The sequence below is a fragment of the Artibeus jamaicensis genome, unplaced genomic scaffold (genome assembly GCF_021234435.1).
Source record: "Artibeus jamaicensis isolate MK-2021 breed Jamaican fruit bat unplaced genomic scaffold, CSHL_Jam_final contig_477, whole genome shotgun sequence".
Lineage (NCBI taxonomy): Eukaryota > Metazoa > Chordata > Mammalia > Chiroptera > Phyllostomidae > Artibeus > Artibeus jamaicensis.
Window position 1 is genome coordinate 3035140 of NW_026521854.1, and position 18954 is coordinate 3054093.

The 18954-nt window shown below is 51.5% G+C and overlaps 1 protein-coding gene across 4 annotated transcripts in view; it reads right to left on the reverse strand.

The window, feature by feature from the left end:
• Positions 1-2184: 2184 nt before the first annotated feature.
• The window catches only part of SLC25A37 (solute carrier family 25 member 37), a 36723-nt gene continuing 19953 nt past the window's right edge, over positions 2185-18954 (reverse strand). For 3 of the 4 annotated variants that reach the window (XM_037152677.2, XM_037152679.2, XM_037152678.2), the window contains exons 2-4: positions 7133-7361; positions 5107-5163; positions 2185-3350 (exon numbers count right to left, since the gene is read on the reverse strand). In XM_037152677.2, the coding sequence (XP_037008572.1) occupies positions 2830-3350; positions 5107-5163; positions 7133-7361 (807 nt within the window). In that variant the 3' untranslated portion in view covers positions 2185-2829. Of the gene's footprint in view, positions 3351-5106; positions 5164-6554; positions 7003-7132; positions 7362-18954 lie in introns of those variants that run through there. The other variant, XM_053668142.1, reaches the window with a different exon arrangement.

The window sequence follows — 18954 nt, forward strand, 5'->3', positions numbered from 1 at the left end:
GCAATCAGCCCCAAAGCTACCAGCACTACAATGTGTTGCAGATGCAGCCTTCAGGGATTTTGGAGGACAGGGCTTAGAATAAGAGGCCCTGGCTAAAAAAAAAAAAAGAAAAGAAACAGAAACCATATAAAAGGATATAGGCCAGCACAACACAAAATTTTGCAAACAGTACTGGGTTGAACATTTATCCCTTTGGAAAAGGAAATCAACCTTTTATTCAAAAATAAAATTCTGACCTACAAGGGGCTGAATCTCAAACCATGGTCTAAGCGGAAGAGCTTTCACAGGGGTGTGCACAGACAGGGGTGCACGCGGCCACGTGCGTGTACACGCAGGGCGGCAGGGCTGGCCAACCTGTGGCCCGGGATGGTGATGGATACGGCCCAACATGAAACCGTAAATTTACTTAAAACCTTTTTTTTTCTCATCAGTTTTCTTTAGTGTTTGTGCATTTAGTGTGTAGCCTAACACAACTCTTCTTCCAGTGTGGCCCAGAGATGCCAAAAGGTCGGCCCCCCCAGAGTGAGGACTGTACTCAGTCGCGTTGCTCGGCTGCAGACATCACCCCAGAGACACTGACCGCCGAGAGCACTCCATGGTGCTGTGAAGCTGGCCATCACTGGGACTGGGGAGAACACATTCCTGTTCAGCACTTCACAAGGACGGAGTGAAAATCCACAACTGCACTGCAGTCTGCACAAGGCAACAGTACACACTTCAGAGCAGGGCTCAGGGCAAGTGGGGGGAATTAATTCCCCCCCAACAAACGACCACTTGTATTTTAGCCTTTTATTTTAGCGTTCCTTCAGCCTCAGGGAGACCCTGTGGGGAAGGCAGGGCAGGCAGCCTCCCCAGCTTCCCAGACCAGCCGCTGCACCGCGAGAGGGACGTCAGGACCGGACCTGCAACTCTGAGCCCAGGACTCTGAAATCCACCCTCTACCTCCACTTCTTGCATCTGCCCACCCCAAGGAGTTTTCCCAGAGCAGCCGGCAGCTTTTCTATCAAAAACAAAATCCTGTAAGAAATAAACATTTTGCAACAAAGTATCAAGCTGAAGCAGACAAAAAGGAGTGGTTGGATAATTATTTTAGAATCCAATCTGTGGTTTTTCCATCCGCGGAACCTAACACTAACACTGACCATCTTTAAAGAGATGTAAACACTTCCCAAGGCGGCGTGGTCCCCGAGGGCTTTTGTATCCGAGTGAGACAGATGCTTGCTGCTACTGGTTCCACCACTGTAGGTGTTAACTCCGAGGTGGGACAGGCCGGCATCTGAGCCCCTGGCCCAGGAGAAAGGGCCCACTCTCCTGTCCCTGATGAGAGGCCCAGGACTGGGTGCAGGGTCCCAAGATGCCAACTGTCCCAGTGCCACCGGAGTTTTTCCCAGGGTTCCAGGAGCCAGGGCTGAACCTCAGAGAGACCCCCCGAGGAGTGTGCCTCCCCGTACACGCTGGGCTCCGAGAGGGAGTCCTCAGACCTTCCCCTCACAGCCTGGGAGCCCATGGAGTTTTCTCTGTGATCACGTGGCTCTTTCATAAGGCAGCCAGGCCTCAGGCTCTCAGCTGACCCAGACCCACGAGGCTGAAGATGCCCCAGGGGCATCCTGACTTGGGGACCGGGGCCCTCAGCAGCTGGGCCCTGGCTAGAGGGCTGGAACTGTCGCTGTGTGGGGAGAGGCTCTGTGGCAGGGGACAGACAAATGCCTAGATACACTGGCTGGGTTTTTAAAAATCTCTAAAACTGACAGGGAAACAGATCAGGAGTTCAGTCTGAACACACACACACAAGAGCCACTGAAGGGCCTGAGTCAGAAGGTAGAGGCAGCGAGAAGTCCTAGGGGAACAGGACTCATCCTGCCAAAGCAGCCAGATGCGGCCATTTCCAGGGCTTCTGAGAGCTGGCCCCGGAGGCTGCGTTCACGCCGGCAGGGAAGGAGACCGCCTCAGCAGGTGTAAGGCCACTGTCCTCCAGGGTGGTGCCTGTCACCAGCGTGTGTGCGTGCACACTGCAACAGAAAGCATCCCAGAGCCAGGACTCTGGTCCTGGAATTTTAAGGAAAGACAAAAGCTAAAGGCACATGAAGGTGACTGTATGTATAAAAGAAAGCAGCCGGAAGATACATATTATTTTGATTGTTTTTCAAGGTAAGCCCCCCCCCCCGTAAAAAGAAAAATTCAAAATATAAACTTATATTTATTGTTTTACATTCATTATTTTACATTCAAGTGAAACTTCCATTTGGGGGCTCACCACTTTGTAGGCCACTTTCAGCGATTACTTCGGTGCCTTTTGCCTTAATCCAGCAGGAGAGTTCAGCCCTCCATGTTTAAAAACAGCTCTGCGGTCCTGGCTGTCACACTGAGTCACACACACGCACAGGCACACACACACCCCAAAAACCTTCTATATAGAAAAATAAAGAATAAACGCCATCCATTTTATACTGCGTACTGGAACTTTTACATACGTAATTTTCTTTTTGCTTTAATGTTCTCAGTCACTGCACATCTTCTTCCCTCCCCGTGACCTGCGACTCGAGGGGAGGGGCAGGCCACGCCGAAGCAGAAAAGCTGCACTCCCCCGAGGGGAGGCAGTGCCCCCTTCTGAAGCCTCGCCCCACCTGCCACCACCTCGGGTGTCCCCACAAAGGGCCTGCGTGTAAGCGGCTGTCTCATCCGCCCCTCACTCAGGCACCAGGGAGCAGAAGGCCCACCCTGAAAACACCCTGCAAAAATGCTTTCGGGCGAGGGCCAGGCGGTGCAAGCAGGTGGGGAGAACCTTTTAAAAACACAAGATTCTGGACTCAGGGCCTTCGACCTGCTCCTTTAGTACGGCGCTCGACTCTCCAGCTTGCGCTTGGTGAGGAAGTATTTGAAAAACTCGTAGACGGACCAGGAGATGGCCGTGGAAGGCATCTGGTACAGCACTCGGGCCTGCATGCCCTTGAAGTAGCCGGGCAGGCCATTGAGCTGGTACACCGTCCGGAAAGCGTTGGCCATGCCCGACAGCCGGCCGCTGATGTTGGCCAGGTTCAGGGCCATGTTCTCCTGAGTGTTGAGAAGGGTCTTACAGACGTCCAAGGGAGTGGTGGCGGCCGCGGCCAGGGCCCCGGCCAGCCCGCCTGAGATGATGTGGGACTGCGGGTTGTAGCGTCGGTGAGGGTTGACCTGCTCCTGCAGGAACTCGTAGGTGATGAAGTGGATGGACTGGAAGGGAATGTTCATGGTCAGCTGCGTGGTGTAACTCCGGTAGAAGGCCCTCAAGCCCTCAGTCCTCCAAACTGTCCGGATGCAGCCGAGGGCCGACCGGTGTGGCGAGTTGTACATCTGCATGCGCTGCTTCACAACTGTTGGCGGGCCGCAGGGTGCAACCGAAGGCAGGCAGTCAAGGGGCAGGTGGTTGGTTTGGCCCCACCCCGTCGGAGTGAAATGGGCAGCCAAGCCATAAAGAGAAACAAGCAAGTTTAGACAGGCTGGTGACAGGTCCCAGAGCCAGCACACTCACAGCCCCGGCCTGAGACCACACAGGGCCAGCTCCAGGCAAGCCCGACCCCACATCAGAAGGGCTCTTCCCTACCGTTTTTCCAGCCTGAATCTCGTTTACGGTGGTCCCGAAACCAGGCCGCCACTTCCGATTCCCTGACCTGAACTTGGGGTTCCAGCTGCCTGGGGCATCGTACCCACCACAAACCTCAACCCCGCCCCAACCCCTCCTCTGTCCTAACACAGCTCCTGGTCACACGTCCTGTCTTGTCTGTTCTGGTCTCTGCCCCTGACAGTGTCATTAGCTTCTGTATCACAGTGCTCTTTGCCGGAGACACTAGAACTGAGTCACCTCCAGTGAAAACGCCCACTTTGTTAACACAAAAGTAACTATGGACCAGAGACCATGAGGCAAATGAAGGCCAACTGTGGTCCCCCACGCGCTGCCAAAACGAACCAATACAGCGTGTTTTTCTTTATTGTTAAAGAAATGAAGTCCTTAACTCAATATAATGTCAAGGAGAGGAGGTGGGAGTTAAACTTACTTCTCCTTTAAAATATGGAAGCAAAATTCTCGCCTGGATGACCTGGACTAAGTGGTCACTGACCAGGCCAGGGCCTGCATGAGTCACGTAAACACACTCACAGAGGAACCTGCCTCCCCACTGGCCCGTCACATCCCTGAAGGACAGGGCAAGTCCCCTGTCTACTAGGGCATGGGAGGCAGCTGGGCACCTGTAAGCAATTTTCACCTTAAGACAGAAACAGAAAAGCTTATAAGACTAAAAGTGCTGACATTTTTACTTCTGCTTCTCCCTTCTGGAAAGGGGCCATTTTAGGGGGGCAGGTGGAGAGAGCCCCTCCTCTCCAGAGACTACCCCCGCCGAAAGCCTGCCCAGGACCAGGTCCCAGAACTCTCAAGGTCCAGACCAGGCGGCCAAGGGCCTGGGGACACAGCAAGGCCGCCGGCGGCTGTCCTACTGCTCCCCAAATCCAAAAGGAACAAAAAGGATAACGTGCGAGGAGAAGGCTAAAACCAATCAGCCAAATGTTCCTTCACGAAGCAGAGGAGGATCCTAACAGTCTCGTCTCTAGGTTTGCCAGTGTTTGAAATTCACCGTAATAATCTCAAATTTCTGTTTAAAAAAGCAAACTGAATTTTGCCAGGACCCCCTAAATCTGTCTAGGGTTGAGAAAGGCTGACCAGGGCCAGAGGCGTGTGCGCGCCTGCACGTGCACAAAGATTTCAACGAGCGCAAAAGAATCCCCAGGAGCGCTCATTAACACAAACTCCAGGTCCCCACCCCCACTGGCGGATTTAGGCAGTCTGGGGTGGGACCTGAAAATCGGTCCCCTAACGTGCTCCCCGGAACGATGGCGGCTGCGACTCCCGGGCCGCACCATGCACGGCCCTGTTGAAGAGAACAGGGCCGCCCAAAGCTCAAAAGCTCGGGCCCCTTCTCAAAGCCTTTAATAAAGTGTGGTTAAAATAAATTCTCCTGCTTATTCTGCCCGGGGGCCAGGAATCCGCTCACCCGACCTCCTGTCCCCCACCCCCACCCCCACCCCTCCTGCCCCCTGACATCCCTCCTGCCACTCCCTGGGACCTTGGAACATTACCTTCTGCTGGATTCATTACTGCATCGTGGAGCAAAGTGGCCAGACTCCCAGCTACCCCTGCAAAACAAACTCCAGAAAATTACCTTCTGGGACCAGGCGCTCCGAGAAATCTCCTGGAACCTGAAAATCAGAACCCTGGCCACACCTTTCTAACAAGCAAAATTTGCAACTGACTCCATCTAGGGGAGCGTGGACTTTGCAAACCACTAAAGGGATCCCCTAAAGGGATCATGGAAATACTAGATAAAAGCGGGGAGGGAAGCACAGGTGCCGGTACCCATGTTTTCTCCTCGCAGAAACCTCATTTTCTCTCTGGCAGCCAATCCTAGGTCAAGGTTAGCCCTGCTCACCCCGGAGGCACACCCTGTGGCTTTTCCCACCCTCTGGGTGTTCATTCTAGCTCGTCCCTCGCTTCTGTCCAGAGACGGACTCACTCAGCGGTTACGCTGGCGCCTTCAGAGGGAATGACACCGTGTATACGGCCAAGAGGAAGAAAAGAAATCTTTAAGAAACTTCTTTAATAAAACCTAGGCACTTTGAAGCAAACGGGCATGGGAAGAGAGTGCCAGAACAACCTGCACATGGTAGATTTTCAGGGTTAATTTGCAAAGATGACTTGTCTGAGAGATGGCGGCCCAATCATCTGGCTTCAAGAACCAGGAATTTCAAAAGCCTGATTCAGCCTGGAAAAAACCCACAGAGGGTTTTTTCCCTCCGTGGATCACGTGCCCAGTAATTCAAGTAACCGCTAGAAGGAGAAAAGAACGAGGAGCAGCGGCTTCCAAAATATACCCCCCCAACACACACACACACTTGTGATTGTCCCCAGAAAGGTCAAAGTGCCACCACACTGCATGCCATGGTGAAGCAGTCACGGTGCAGGGCAGAGCTGGGTATAAACCAGGTGCCATCAAACCGCAGTCAAAGGGTCCCCAACCCAGGACCTAAACCATTCCACAGGCAGTTTCTGCCAACAGACAGCCATGGGCTCATGGGTGGCTTCACAGGGGCTCTTAGCGACCATCTCATTAAGTGCAACTAACGCCCAATTTTTTAAAAGCAAAACAAATGTCTGTAAATCAGCCAGGTACACTTATTATTTCCCAGGTTGGCTGATGGGAGGAATGCGTTTGCTTCTGAGCAGAACAGGAAGAGAAGGGGAAGAAAATTATTACTGGTCATATCCACCTCTCCGTGGCTAAATGACTAATTTTCTTCAAATAAGAACACTGTATCATCCCACCCATGGTCCCATTTCACACTCAAATGGAGACCAACAGAAGCCCAACCCCACAGGAGAAGCCTTAAAATAACTGCTCAGCTAGACCCGGGAAGACATGCCTGGGTCGGAGCTGCTCGCCAAACTCCAGCCCCCACCCACCTCCCTCAGAACCACCAGAGAAAACCCTTTCAGCCCTTGATCGCAGAGAGATGCAACTCAAACAAACAGAGGAGCGTGGGGCGAAATTCCCATATCCCCAGAAGCTTAAAGGCGGGAAAGGTCGTCTGCGCTGGAGCAAATCCTTTGTCAGCCATAAAACTTCTTGACCTTTTAAAGCTTAGTTAGATCTTGACGTTGTAGAGACCTGTTGAACCAGTTTTTAAATAGTCTCAAAGAAGCTGTCCAGATAACTTTTTTTTTTTTTTTGGAATCCAGCATTCAAAAGTTTTCGTTTCTATTCAGGGTGTTTTTTTCCTAGATATGATCATTATTAATGGCTTTAGAATGTTTTTTAAAAAAAAAGCAAAAAGAAAAAAAAGAAACGAAAAACCCACACAACAGTGAACACTGAAACCCCTCTGTCACCAGTCTCCCCCGGCTTCAGAAAGCGAAGCTGGGGGACGGAAAAGGCGTGTGTGTGAGTGAGTGTGTTTGGGTGTGTGCACACACGACTCTAGACTTCTTTATTCGTAAGCAAGCATGGCGGAGACGAGGCAGCAGACTGCTGGGTCACAGGGAGAAGACCCTGGGGAAGGGTCGGCTGAGGACAGAGCTCTCTAACTCCAGACAAACGCTTGCTAATACCGTTGGCTAGGTGGCTGTTTCCTTGGTGGTGGAAAACGGCACTTAAAGTCCTTTTCATGTTCTCATAGCAGGCAAAATACAGGGCGTGGGCCGGCCCTGCGCCCATCATCATCACGTTGAGGCCACGCAGGGGCCTCCAGAAGCCTTCAGTCCGAACGATTTTCTTCAGGGCTCCGTGGACGCTCGTGTACTGGGCTTTGGGATCTGGGTTCAAACTCTGCATTCGTGTCTGCAGGGGGGGCGAGAGAACAAGAAACACGTGGGTGTTAATGAGGGCACTGAGGAGGGCAGACCCAGAGAGAGTGAGAGAAAACAGTCCATTTTCACAGTTTCACAGAATTTCTTGGTGAAGAAAACACTGAGTCCTTCCCGATCGCTCACTCCTTCCTGGGGCCTCTCTCCTGGACACAAACACACCCACAGGGATTTTGTTACACCTAGCAAAGGGGGGAAAGAGGAGGGGCAAGGGGCTGGGTTTGGAGGAGGAAGACCTCACAGGGGCCCGTGTGGCTCAGCTGGTTGGAGCAAGACTGAAAGGTCATGGGTTTGACTGCCAGTCTGGGTACATGCCCAGGCTGTGGGTTCCATCCTGGTCAGGGTGCGTATGAGAAGTCGACCAATCCATATTTCTTTCTTTCTCTCTAAAAAGCAATGGGGAAAAAAATGTCCTCAGGTGACTGCTGATGAGCCCCTTACCCCTTCTAGGCTTCGAGATCCTCAATTTAAAAAGAAGTCACAGGGGTGTAAAGTGCAGCATAAAGAACAGAGCCAATAATACTATAATAAAACTATATATATTATGCCAGGTGGGTAACTGGAAATATCGGGGGGACCACTTCATAAATTATATGTGTCTAGCCCTACGCTGTACACCTGAAACTATATAATACTGGATGTCAACTGGAATGGATAAATTTTTTTCTAAAAGACAGAGTTTTCATGGGCATCAAATAAAACAGTGCATATGAAAATCCCCAATAAACTCAGAGACCTAATCAACTGTAAGAACCTCGCACTATTATCACCCCCCCAGGGCTGCCACTCTGGTTCTGCGGCCTCCCTCACAGATCTGGGACTCCAAGCTCGGGAAGCGCCTGCTCAGCGACCCTGAGATCTCCCCACAACGCTTGTGCTTGGGGCTGGCATGTTCGCTGTAAGTATTTTTGCCATGAACATCTTTGTCACCAGCACAACTAACTGGCCATGAGGCAATTTTGCCATAAAAGCTAAAACTAACAAAAAATAAAGCAGGGACATTAACATGAACACAATGAAACATGAAAAATTAAAAAGACTATTGCAAACACTGAAAACACAAGTGTCTTTGAAGTCTTTAGTATGGTATGTTTATTGACTGGTTGATTCATCTCCTCATTCAGCATTATGCTTTTTCTTTCTCACTACAATTTCTTCCTTCATCGAGGCACATATGCGTTTCCGCAGAATCGATAATGTTCTTGGAGACTGTTGTGAATGAGGCAGCAACCTCTGATATTTGCACAGCTTGATAAACTGTTGGTGTTGAGGGGTGGGAGGGCTGAACATGGCCCCTGAAGTGTCTTGTGAACTGATACGTCATCATTTTTTAGAACAGGATGTGATCTGGCTTTACACATAATTTTGGAATCTGCTCTGGCACGTGCCAGTCACCATCCTGTGCCATCGCCCACTATTTTAAGACCACCACATCTACTGGTCACTGTATAAACCATAAGGAGGGCTGAGATTTATGTAATCTGAAATTGGGAGTAACTCGGAGAACTTCGTAGACGGAAAAGTGAAACCACACTCACAAGTAGCTTAATTACAGGCATGAAGTCTGACTCATTGTTAACCGTACTGTCAACTAGGTGTGCCAGTGAAAATGTTTATGGCAAAAATACCTGGAACCACCCTCAAATACTTTTTACACTTTTGTCTTCACAAGGCAGCATCTAAATATAAACAGCCCTGTTCTTAATTTTTCCATATGCAGCCTTGACTCCCTGCGGCAGAGACCCGGCTCTCCCCACCTCCGTGAGTGTAACCACGCTTCCCAGGTGCTGGAGTCCACGTGACACTTAATCTCACATGTTGCCCTGGTGAGGCCACGCTACTATGCACACAGGCTCCAAGTGTGGTCAAACGCTAGGGGTCGCTGGGAAGGTTACTGTTTAGACTTTGGGTAAAGCGGGTTCCCCTCCACAGGGCAGGCGGGCCACCCCTGAAAGCCTGAAGGGGAGAACACTGAGGTGCCTCCCCACCACGCCCCCGAAAGGAAGAAAGAATTCTGCCTCTAGGCAGCCCCTGCACTTGAGCAGCAACACCAGCCCTTCCCTGGGTCTCCGGCCAGCCTGCCCTGCAGGTTTTGGACCTGCCAGTCTCCACCGTCACTAAATAAAGGCCCGTCCGGGTTCCTGTACTTTTAAATTATGACCTCCATCCAGCCTGTGCAGTGAGAAAGGCGCCCAGGTTGTGTGAGGAGGGGTCAGGGAGGGGGGACATGGGGAGGGCAGAGTATGTGGAGGGGCACGTGGTGCCAAGCCAGTGTCATCCACCTGAATTCTAGCTTTAGCACTTTGAGTAGGTTCCTTAATCAGGGCAGGCGGGGTGGGGGGGAGAGTGGTGTGAAGTAATCCCCAGAGAGCCGTTGGCAGGCTGCAGTAACGATGGGAAACACCTGCTATGGACAGGCAGCCAACAATGACCAAACTCCCTCCCTCTACATACGCAAAAGCCTCAGGAGGCTCTCTCTCTTATAGAGCTGCTCCCGTAAACTCACAAGAAAAAGCTGACTGATTTCTCACCTCCCCTTTTTACACTTAGGAGTGAGGCAGATGGAGGAGATGTTACTGAAGCAAAGCGCACCACCCTCCTACGGGGAAGAGGGTATGGTATCTCAGCACGCTCGGGGGACTCCTCCATCCTCGGCAGTGGGCAGACCGTGTTTAATGACACACACCTAAAACAGAGGCCAGAGGCCCGTGAGTGCGGAGGACCCAGTCAAGGCCCACCTGGGCCCATCACAGCCGTGGTGGCCGGGTTTGGGGGCAGAGCCTCTTTAGTCTGCGGTACCTTCATTTCTCCCACCTGCCTGCAGGGAGCACCCGCTCAGGGTCGGACACCAGGACACAGACAGGAGAAGTGGATGGGGACAGAGGAGAATGACACAGGCCATCCAGAGTGCCAAGAAGGAGCTCAGAGGAACGACTGGGAGGGACCAAGCTGCACCATTACGATCACAGTAGCCTTTCAGCAGAGAGGCCAAGAGGGGCCGGAGGCAGCTGGGTGAGGAGTGAGGCACAAGAGGCCAGAGCCAGAAAGGAAACCATCAGCTCAGTTTCTTGTTTTCCCTTCCATGACTCTGCCAATACAACGTACAACTGAGAGCTGGGCACTTTGTATCCACCTGTGGACCTGAGCAGAAGAAAACACGAGGGGTAGATGGAGAAAACCCAAGTGTTCACCAGTGGATGGAGGAATGAATAGCAAAGCATGGTCCATCCACACAACGGAGGTCCATCCGGCCTTACAAAGGAAGGGCATTCTGTCACCTACTCAGTGACATGACGCTCAGTGAAAAGGGGCAAATACTGTCCGATTCCACTTACTCGAGTGCAGTGAAACTCACAGAGACAGCAGAAGGGCAGGTGCCAGGGGCTGAGGAGACGGGGAGAGGGCAGTTTAAAGGGGGCAAAGGTGTGGCTTTGCTGCTGGCAGAGTTCTACAGACGGATGGTGGTGATGGGAGCACAACACGGCGAACGGGCTCAGGGACACCGAACTGCACACTTCACACGGTTAGGATGGTACCTGTGATGGAATGTGCATTGTACCACAATGTTCATTAAAAGCCAGGGAGAAGGTAGAGAAGAGGAAAAATAAAATAAATGAAGTAGGATCCACAGAGAGAGGGCAGAGCTGGGAAAGAAACGATAACAAACAAACAAACAAACAGTCCTGGGTTTCAGTTCCTGCCCAAGAGCTAGCTGCACAGCTCTGCCACTTCCCTATAATAAATTCCCCCTCTCTTGCATGTTAACTCCCCTCTTAAAAAGTCGCAGTGCACATGGGTGCAGTAAAGGCTCCCACAGGCCCTTCAGGAAAGCAGCCCATTGAACTCGGTTTAACAAGGCCCTTCTTAAATGTTTGTGTCTTTAGCAATGGAAGCCCTGGCTCATTGAATAACCAGTTCCACCTTGCAGAATGTACTTGAGAAAACACAGCTGTAGCCAACGGTGGGCCAGGGAAGCAGGAAGTGCAGCGCTCAGCTACAGGTGTCATGAGAAGGACCCCCGCAGCCCCCGCAGAGCAGTCCGCAGGAGCAAGAGCAGCGGGAGGACGAGGCCTGAGAAGGCGGTGGACAGAGGCAGTGGGAGCCCTTGCTGCGTTGTCATGTCACCCCACACAGGTTGCATAACTGCTGCCCGCCCTCAAAAGGGATGGAGGAAGGTGCCCTGGCCCAGAAACCAGGAAGACCCAGGTCTGTGGCTGCATCTGCCACTCACTGTGGGACCTCACTGAGCAGGTCCCTTCCGGCTCCAGAACAGTGACGCCACGCCACCCATACAAACTCTGTATCTGCACTGAACTGGCCGGGATAGAGTAGGGTTGGCAAGCCAGTCCTCAGACTCTCTCCTAGGAAGACCAAACACAACCAGCCAGCCTTGCTGGCCCGTCCGGGTATTGAGGGGAGGAGGGGGAGAGGATGGAAAATGTGCATGCTGTCCCAGGTGAGCTTGCAGGATCAAATGACGGGAGCCCAGAGGGCCTTGGGCACAAAGCACATCTAGCTCAGTGCCTACCTTTTCAGATGGGGCACTGGGGCCCGAGCAGGAAAGCCACTTGCCCGAGATCATACGGATAAGGAGGCACGGATCTGGGATCTGGGATCTAGGATCTGGGCCAGGACCAGAGCAGAAAAGCAAAGGGAGCAAGCTGAGCCTGGCAGGGAGACCTCAGACCTCCTCTGATGGCACCCTGGCCGAACCAGCCCCGCCCCAACTCTGCAACCTAACTCCACCACAGTCTAACCCCACCCCCACCTGGACAAGGCTGGGGATTCCCAACCGTCCTTTCTGAAACTTCTCAACATAACAAACAAATAAACTTCCACCAAGATGGAGGCCTTCTCACACCAATTTTAAAAACAACAAAGTTTTAGCAACAAAAACGCAGCCAAACCACAGAAAATTGAACTAAACAGAAGTCTGACAACAACGAACCCTTCAGCCAAACCGGTAACAGGGGCAGAGCCAGCACCAGAGCGGGGTCGGGCAGGAAAGATCCACTGGACCGACCTGGGCACGCGACCCAGGTGCACCAGCAGCCGTGGGTGAATCCCAGGTGTGGAGAAGCGAGCAGACCCACTGAGGGCTGACTCCAGTCACACATTCGTGCACAGATAAACCGGTGAAGGAGCGTAGCGGTGAGACAGACCGTGCAGGCCCCAGTGGCAGGAAGCTGCAGAGGGGGCTGCCATTGTCCCTCTCTGACCCCGCCCCCACATACAGCATCACAAACCAGCCACCTGTGTGGCCCCACCCTGGTGAACAATCTAAGGTTCCACTCCTCATATGTAATAGACATGAACAGATCAAAACATGGCTCAAGAACAACTCAGAGCCCCAGAGCCAATAACTCTAAGTGATGAAGAAATAGCCAAACTTTCAGATGCACAGTTCAAAACACCAGTGATCAGGATGCTCACAGAACTGGTTGATTTTAGTCACAAATTAGAGGAACATATGAAGGCTACACTAATTGAAATGAAGGGAAATGCACAGGAAAGCAATAGCGATAGAAAGGAAACTGGGACTCAAATCAAAGGAATGGACCAGAAAGAGGGAAAAAAATGACCAAACAGAAAAGGATAAAGAAACAAGAATTCAAAAAAATGAGGAGAGGCTTAGGAACCTCCAGGACATCTTTATACATTCCAACATCTGAATTATAGGGGTACCAGAAGGGGAAGAGGAACAGCTACAAGTGGAAAACTTATTTGAACAAATAATTAAGGAGAACTTCCCCAATCTGTCAAAGGATATAGACTTCCAGGAAATCCAGGAAGCTCAGAGAGTCCCAAAGAAGTTGGACCCAAGAAGGAACACACCAAAGCACATCATAATTACATTAGCCAAGAGTAAAATGAAGGAGAGAATCCCAGAAGCAGCAAGAGATAAGTGGACAGTCACCTACAAAGGAGTTCCCATCAGACTGTCAGCAGATTTCTCAAAAGAGACCTTACAGGCAAGAAGGGGCTAGAAAGAAGTATTCCAAGTCATGAAATCCAAAGACCTACAACCAAGATTGATCTATCCAGTAAAGCTTTCATTTAGAATGGAAGGGCAGAGAAAGTGCTTCTCAGATAAGATCAAATTCAAGGAGTTCATCATCACCAAGCCATTATTATATGAAATGTTAAAGGGACTTATCTAAGAAGAAGAAGATAAAAAAGATGAATAGTGAAAGGACAGCAAACTCACAGTTATTAAGAACCACACCTAAAACAAAAGCAAACTAAGAGGACAGCTAGATCAGGAGCAGAGCCACAGAAATGGAGATCACATGGAAGGTTAGCAACAGGGGAGTGGGAGGAGGAGAAGGGGGAGAAGGTACAGAAAATAAGTAGCATAGACAGTAGATAGAAAATAGATAGGGGGGAGGGCAAGAATAGTAGGGGATACATAGAATCTAAAGAACTTAAGACAGGTGGGCATAAACTAAAGGGGGGAATGGTGGGGGAGGGGGTGTGCAGGGTGGAGGGGAATGAAGGGGGAACTAGAACAACTGTAATGGCATAATCAATAAAATATTTTTTTAAAAAAACAATAGTATAAAAGACTTCCCGTGCCCAAAGTACAATCCAGGTGGCACTTCAAGGACAAGGAGAAGGCAGCGCAAAATCTGCCCACTGACCCATTCAAAAGCATCTGTGTAGGGCCTACTCTGGGGCAGATAAACAGGGAGCTCGGGCTGGAGTGAGGCTTCCAGGTCCCCTGTGAACAAGCGAATACCCGGTGCAGCCAGAGGCGCAGCTTCCCCCACCCACCCCCACCCCCTGCAGCCCAGAAGGCTGGCCAGCAGTTCTGTTCCAGACTTTCTCCCAGAGAGAGGAAAGACGGTCCAGGCTCCTAGACAGTGCTACAAAGATGCCAAATAATGTTAGCACCTGCCACCCAGTATCTTGATTTCAGAATCAGAAATCAAGTTGATAAGCTTAATTCTACCCTGTCCGCCAGCTGTTGCCAAGCAGCACGGAGTCACTAAGTCAAACCACAGTAAATGTCTAAGCCAGACAGCAGGGCCCCACCCAGGGTCACTGCCTCTCCTGAGCCCTGCAGCTGGAGCTCTCCCGGGGCCCATCCACCACGGCACTGTGTGCCCGTTGCACTGGGGTCTGCTGATGCGCCCCAGCCCCACCCACGACCACCCAGGGCAGGCAGCGCAGGGCCAGAGAGCCCATTCCGACGAGGCCTCACTCGATGAGACACCACCCACAGATTACAGCTAAGCTGGGAGGAAGAGGCATTTTTGGCACAGTGCTTTGTGGGAGAAGACCGTTTTCTGGAAGAAAGCCACGGGCCTCACTGAGGGCTTGGAGAGCCTGTCTCAGGCCCCAGAATCCTTGGAGGCACAAAACCACATCAAGGAGAACCAGGCACAGAAAAACTTCCAGCACTCAAGTTCAAAACCACCTGCGCTGACTCGGAACCTGCATCCGATAACACTCATTACAGAAGATGGACTCCTCGTGGTCCTTCCAACAGTCATGGCCTGGCCCTTGAAGACACAGGCAGAAGTCACCCAACACAAGGCATCCAGCCTCATCCCCACACACACACAGCAGCCAGGAAGGAAGGGCGCCATGCAAGAAGTCCTCGAAGGGGGGCCGGCGCTCCCAGCACACTGCAGCACCACCAAGGGTATTCACAAGTTTAAATGTGCCAGTCACGTCTCTTTACATCTCCCAAACTGGCAACAATGTGCACGAAGAGAATACACTTTGCCTTTCTCTTCCTTTAACCAAAAGGAAAACCTGATCCTCTTGAAGTTTCAGAATCAGCAAGAGAAAAATGATTCCTCAAAAACAGTCCTTACCCCCCAGTAAAAGGGAGGTGCTGGGGGATGATTATGGCAGGTATGCAGGGCAGCTCCAGGCCTAGGCGTGTGGGACGCCCCTGCTGAGCCATGCTCTTAGAGTAAGCAAAGGGCCAACTCAACAAAGGATCAGCTGAAGGGCTGTACAGAGAAAGGACGAGAGGTAGCAGGTAAATAGTACCAGCGCCAATTTCCTCCACTCTTCTAGGGGTCCCGGAAACCGCTGAGTTTTCAGGTCACCCTGATGCTGGGAGGGTGGGAGGGAGTGGCTCACACAAAAGAGAACAGACCATCAAGGTGTCTCAGCCTTTTCACCTGTGTCCCCCACAGGGCCAGACGTCAGAAGTCACTATTGGAGAAGCCCACTCCAAGACACATCATTATTAAAATGCCAAAGGTTAAAGATAAAGAGAGAATCTTAAAAGCAGCAAGAGAAAAGCAGTTCATTACCTACAAGGGAGCTCCCATAAGGCTGTCAGCTGATTTCTCAAAAGGAACTTTGCAGGCTAGAAGGGATTGGCAAGAAGTATTCAAAGCCATGAAAATCAGAGACTTACAACCAAGATCGCTGTACCCAGAAAAGCTATCATTTAGAATCAAAGGACAGATAAAGAGCTTCCCAGACAAGAAAAAACTAAAGGAGTTCATCATCACCAAACCATTATTATATAAAACGTTAAAGGGACTTGTCTAAGAAAAACAAGATCAAAACTATGAACAATAAAATGGCAATAAATATATACCTGTCAACAACTGAATCTAAATAACAAAATAAGCAAACAAACAAAAAAAACCAGAGACAGAATCATGGATACTGAGAGCATTTTGATGGTTGCCAGATGGGAGTGGGGTGTGGGGGATGGGTGAAGAGGAAAGGGGATTAAGAAGTACAAACTGGTAGTCACAGAATAGCTATGGGGGTGTACAGCACAGTACAGGAAAGGGGGAAGCCAAAGAACTTATACACATGACCCATGGACACGAACAACGGTGGGGGGACTGCCTGAGTGGAGGGTGCTGGGTGGAGGGGAGCACGGGGGCAAAATCAGGACAACTGTAATAGCATAATCAATGAAAGATAATAAAACAAAAAAAGAAGTCACACTGACCCTTCTGAACAGACCAGCCACACTCTCACATTCCTGTCACCCGCGGTCTCTGAGGTCGGGCCTGGACGGCACAGGGTTCACACCTGTCATGAACACTCTCCACACACAACCCTGAAACCTTCACGGCCCATTAGGAGCAGGCATCAGGGAACACTGCTGTTTCTAGTGACAAAATGACAAAGCGAAGAGCCTTCATCATGAATTTGGCAGAAGACACAGAGTCCATCCAACACAACCAGAATCAAGTTCCTCGACCCCCTGCCCCAGGAAAGAAGCCACAACAGCACCAAACACCACTCCTGGGAAGAGGCCTCAGTGGGAGGAGTCAGACCCCAGACCACAGGCAAGCCGGGAGGGTGGCAGAGGAGGGGCATTGGAGCTGCCCCAGACAAAGGGAAGACATTGCAATAGATAAGGAATGGAGCTATTGTTTATACCACTGGGTTTTTTTCACTGTGTACGTGTGTGACTTTGGAGCCCCCCAAAAGGCAAAGAGAGCACAGAGAAGAAGGGAGCAACTCCGGCCGAGGGGGGATGTGAATGTGCTGATGGGTATGAAAACAGGGCAGAGTGTTTCGGGAGGTGTGTGGGGCGCAGAGGTGAGGCACGGATGGACGGGGAGCCCTGGACTCCAGAGGGTGGCTGAGCATGAGATGATCAATAAAAGTCTTCTGGGAGAAAGGCAGGTTGGGGCTGGACTACGGGAGGCGCTGCACAACTTGCTAAGGAGTTTGGAATTTACTTAATGGTCAAGTGTTTTCCGTGGTTACCTAATGCACAGGACGCCGGGAGCCCAGAAGAGCTGAGCAGGGAGCACGACCAATGGGCTCCCTGCGTCAGGGAGAAGGGAGCCGGCCTCCACCCTCCACCGCACAAGCCCTCCCCACAGGTCTCTTCAGAGCTGTGGCTGCCTGCAAGGCCACTGTGACGCCCTGGAGGTCTCCATCGCCACCCTTGGGCAGCAGCTCACCACCCTGCCTGCGGTTGAACCGTTTCCACATTCTTTATCCTAGGAGCTAAACCTGGTCACTCCTCCCCTTCTCTAGAAAATTCTACAGCAGAAGGAGGGAAGGATGAAAGACTGTGCCTGGCTCAGGCCCAATGTACCCAGGACACACTCAGTGTGAGGCCCACCCAGAGGATTAAACTCTTTCAGCTCTATAGGTGGGCAAATTCCCGAGCTCCCCAGTCACAGAGATACGTGACATGGGTGAGATGGGTGACCTCACTGCGAGACCGAAGGACAGGCGGAGCTGGGCTGGAGGCGTAACAGAACCTTGCAAGAGCAGCGGGGACCTTGGTCCTAGGGTCTAGTCCCACAGACTGGCAACTCACAGACTGTGTGACCTTAGGCAAGCCAACCTGCTCCTTGGAGCTCCAATGCTTCTATTCACAAAACATCTATAATTAAAATAATCACATAAGCAGCTAACTATCCCCATTTACCAACAAGGAAACTGAAGCATAGAGGGGATAAGCAACTTGCCCCAAGGTCACCAAGTGCAGACAGAATTTAGAAGCTGGGCATCTGGCTCCAGAGCCAGGCCCTAAAGCACAAGGCAACACAGCCCCTCACCAAAGGGTGGACTGGAAGGGGTCACAGGAGATCTCCAACCTCTTCTACGACCCACTAAGGCACTTGCACACCACCCCCTGCATACTTTCTGAAGAGGGAGTAGGCTGGACTATATCAAAGTCAGCTAGACTCCCAAGTTGATTAGCTCCTGATGGGGCCTGTCTACCTGGCCCCTTCCAGCAGTGTGCACTTAACTTAGTGACAGTCACAGGCACAGTGCCATGGAGGTCACAGCTTCACTGCTTCCCGACCCTAGTCATCAGCCTGGCCACTGGTCCCAGATGAAACTGGCTGATTCAACACACATCCGTTCTCTCTCCTTGAAAAGTGCACGAACCATCTGCCCACCCAGAGTGAACCATTTGCCCATCGATGCAGGCCTGGCACTCCATCAGTACTCAAAGGCTAAGACCGAATATTTCAACAGCCAGACTGGCTCGAATTCACTGCTAGTGACCTGGCCTTCCCGGGCCTCCGGACGCAGCAGCCTCGTCCACGGCATTGGCTTCTAAACACCCCACCAACAGGTGAGGGCACGATGTCAGAGGCAGAACTGAAAAGATCTCCTTCTCAAAAGCACTGCATTTTCCTGGCATATAGGTAAACTCGCGACAGCATCATCACGCCACATGGAAGAACAAGCTTTCATACAAGAGTCTACAAAGAAGTGCCCTAGAAGAATATGAAGCCACCCCGAGCACCAGGATACTTCCAGATGAAGAATAGAGTCCGGGAATGTTCCAATCCTCCACACGACAGCTGTTCCCTGCTCCCTACTGCACCCCGGCAACTCTGCCCCCATCTAACTTGCATGTGGGGCTTCCTGTGGGCTTCCGTTTGCTTTCAGAGTTCTGCCACCCTCCTAGCCTCTTAGCCCCTGCTTTGCTTTGCTTTGCTAGTGAGCAGTTAGGTGCCCTGTCCACGTTCCCAGAGCGGGTCACCACTGAGCCAGGATCCTAGAGCGCTGCAACTCCCAGACCCTGCCCACTGGACTGTCCTTCAACCACAGTTTGCTGAATATCCCAGCCACGGATCTCTAAGAAACCTCATTCCCACCTA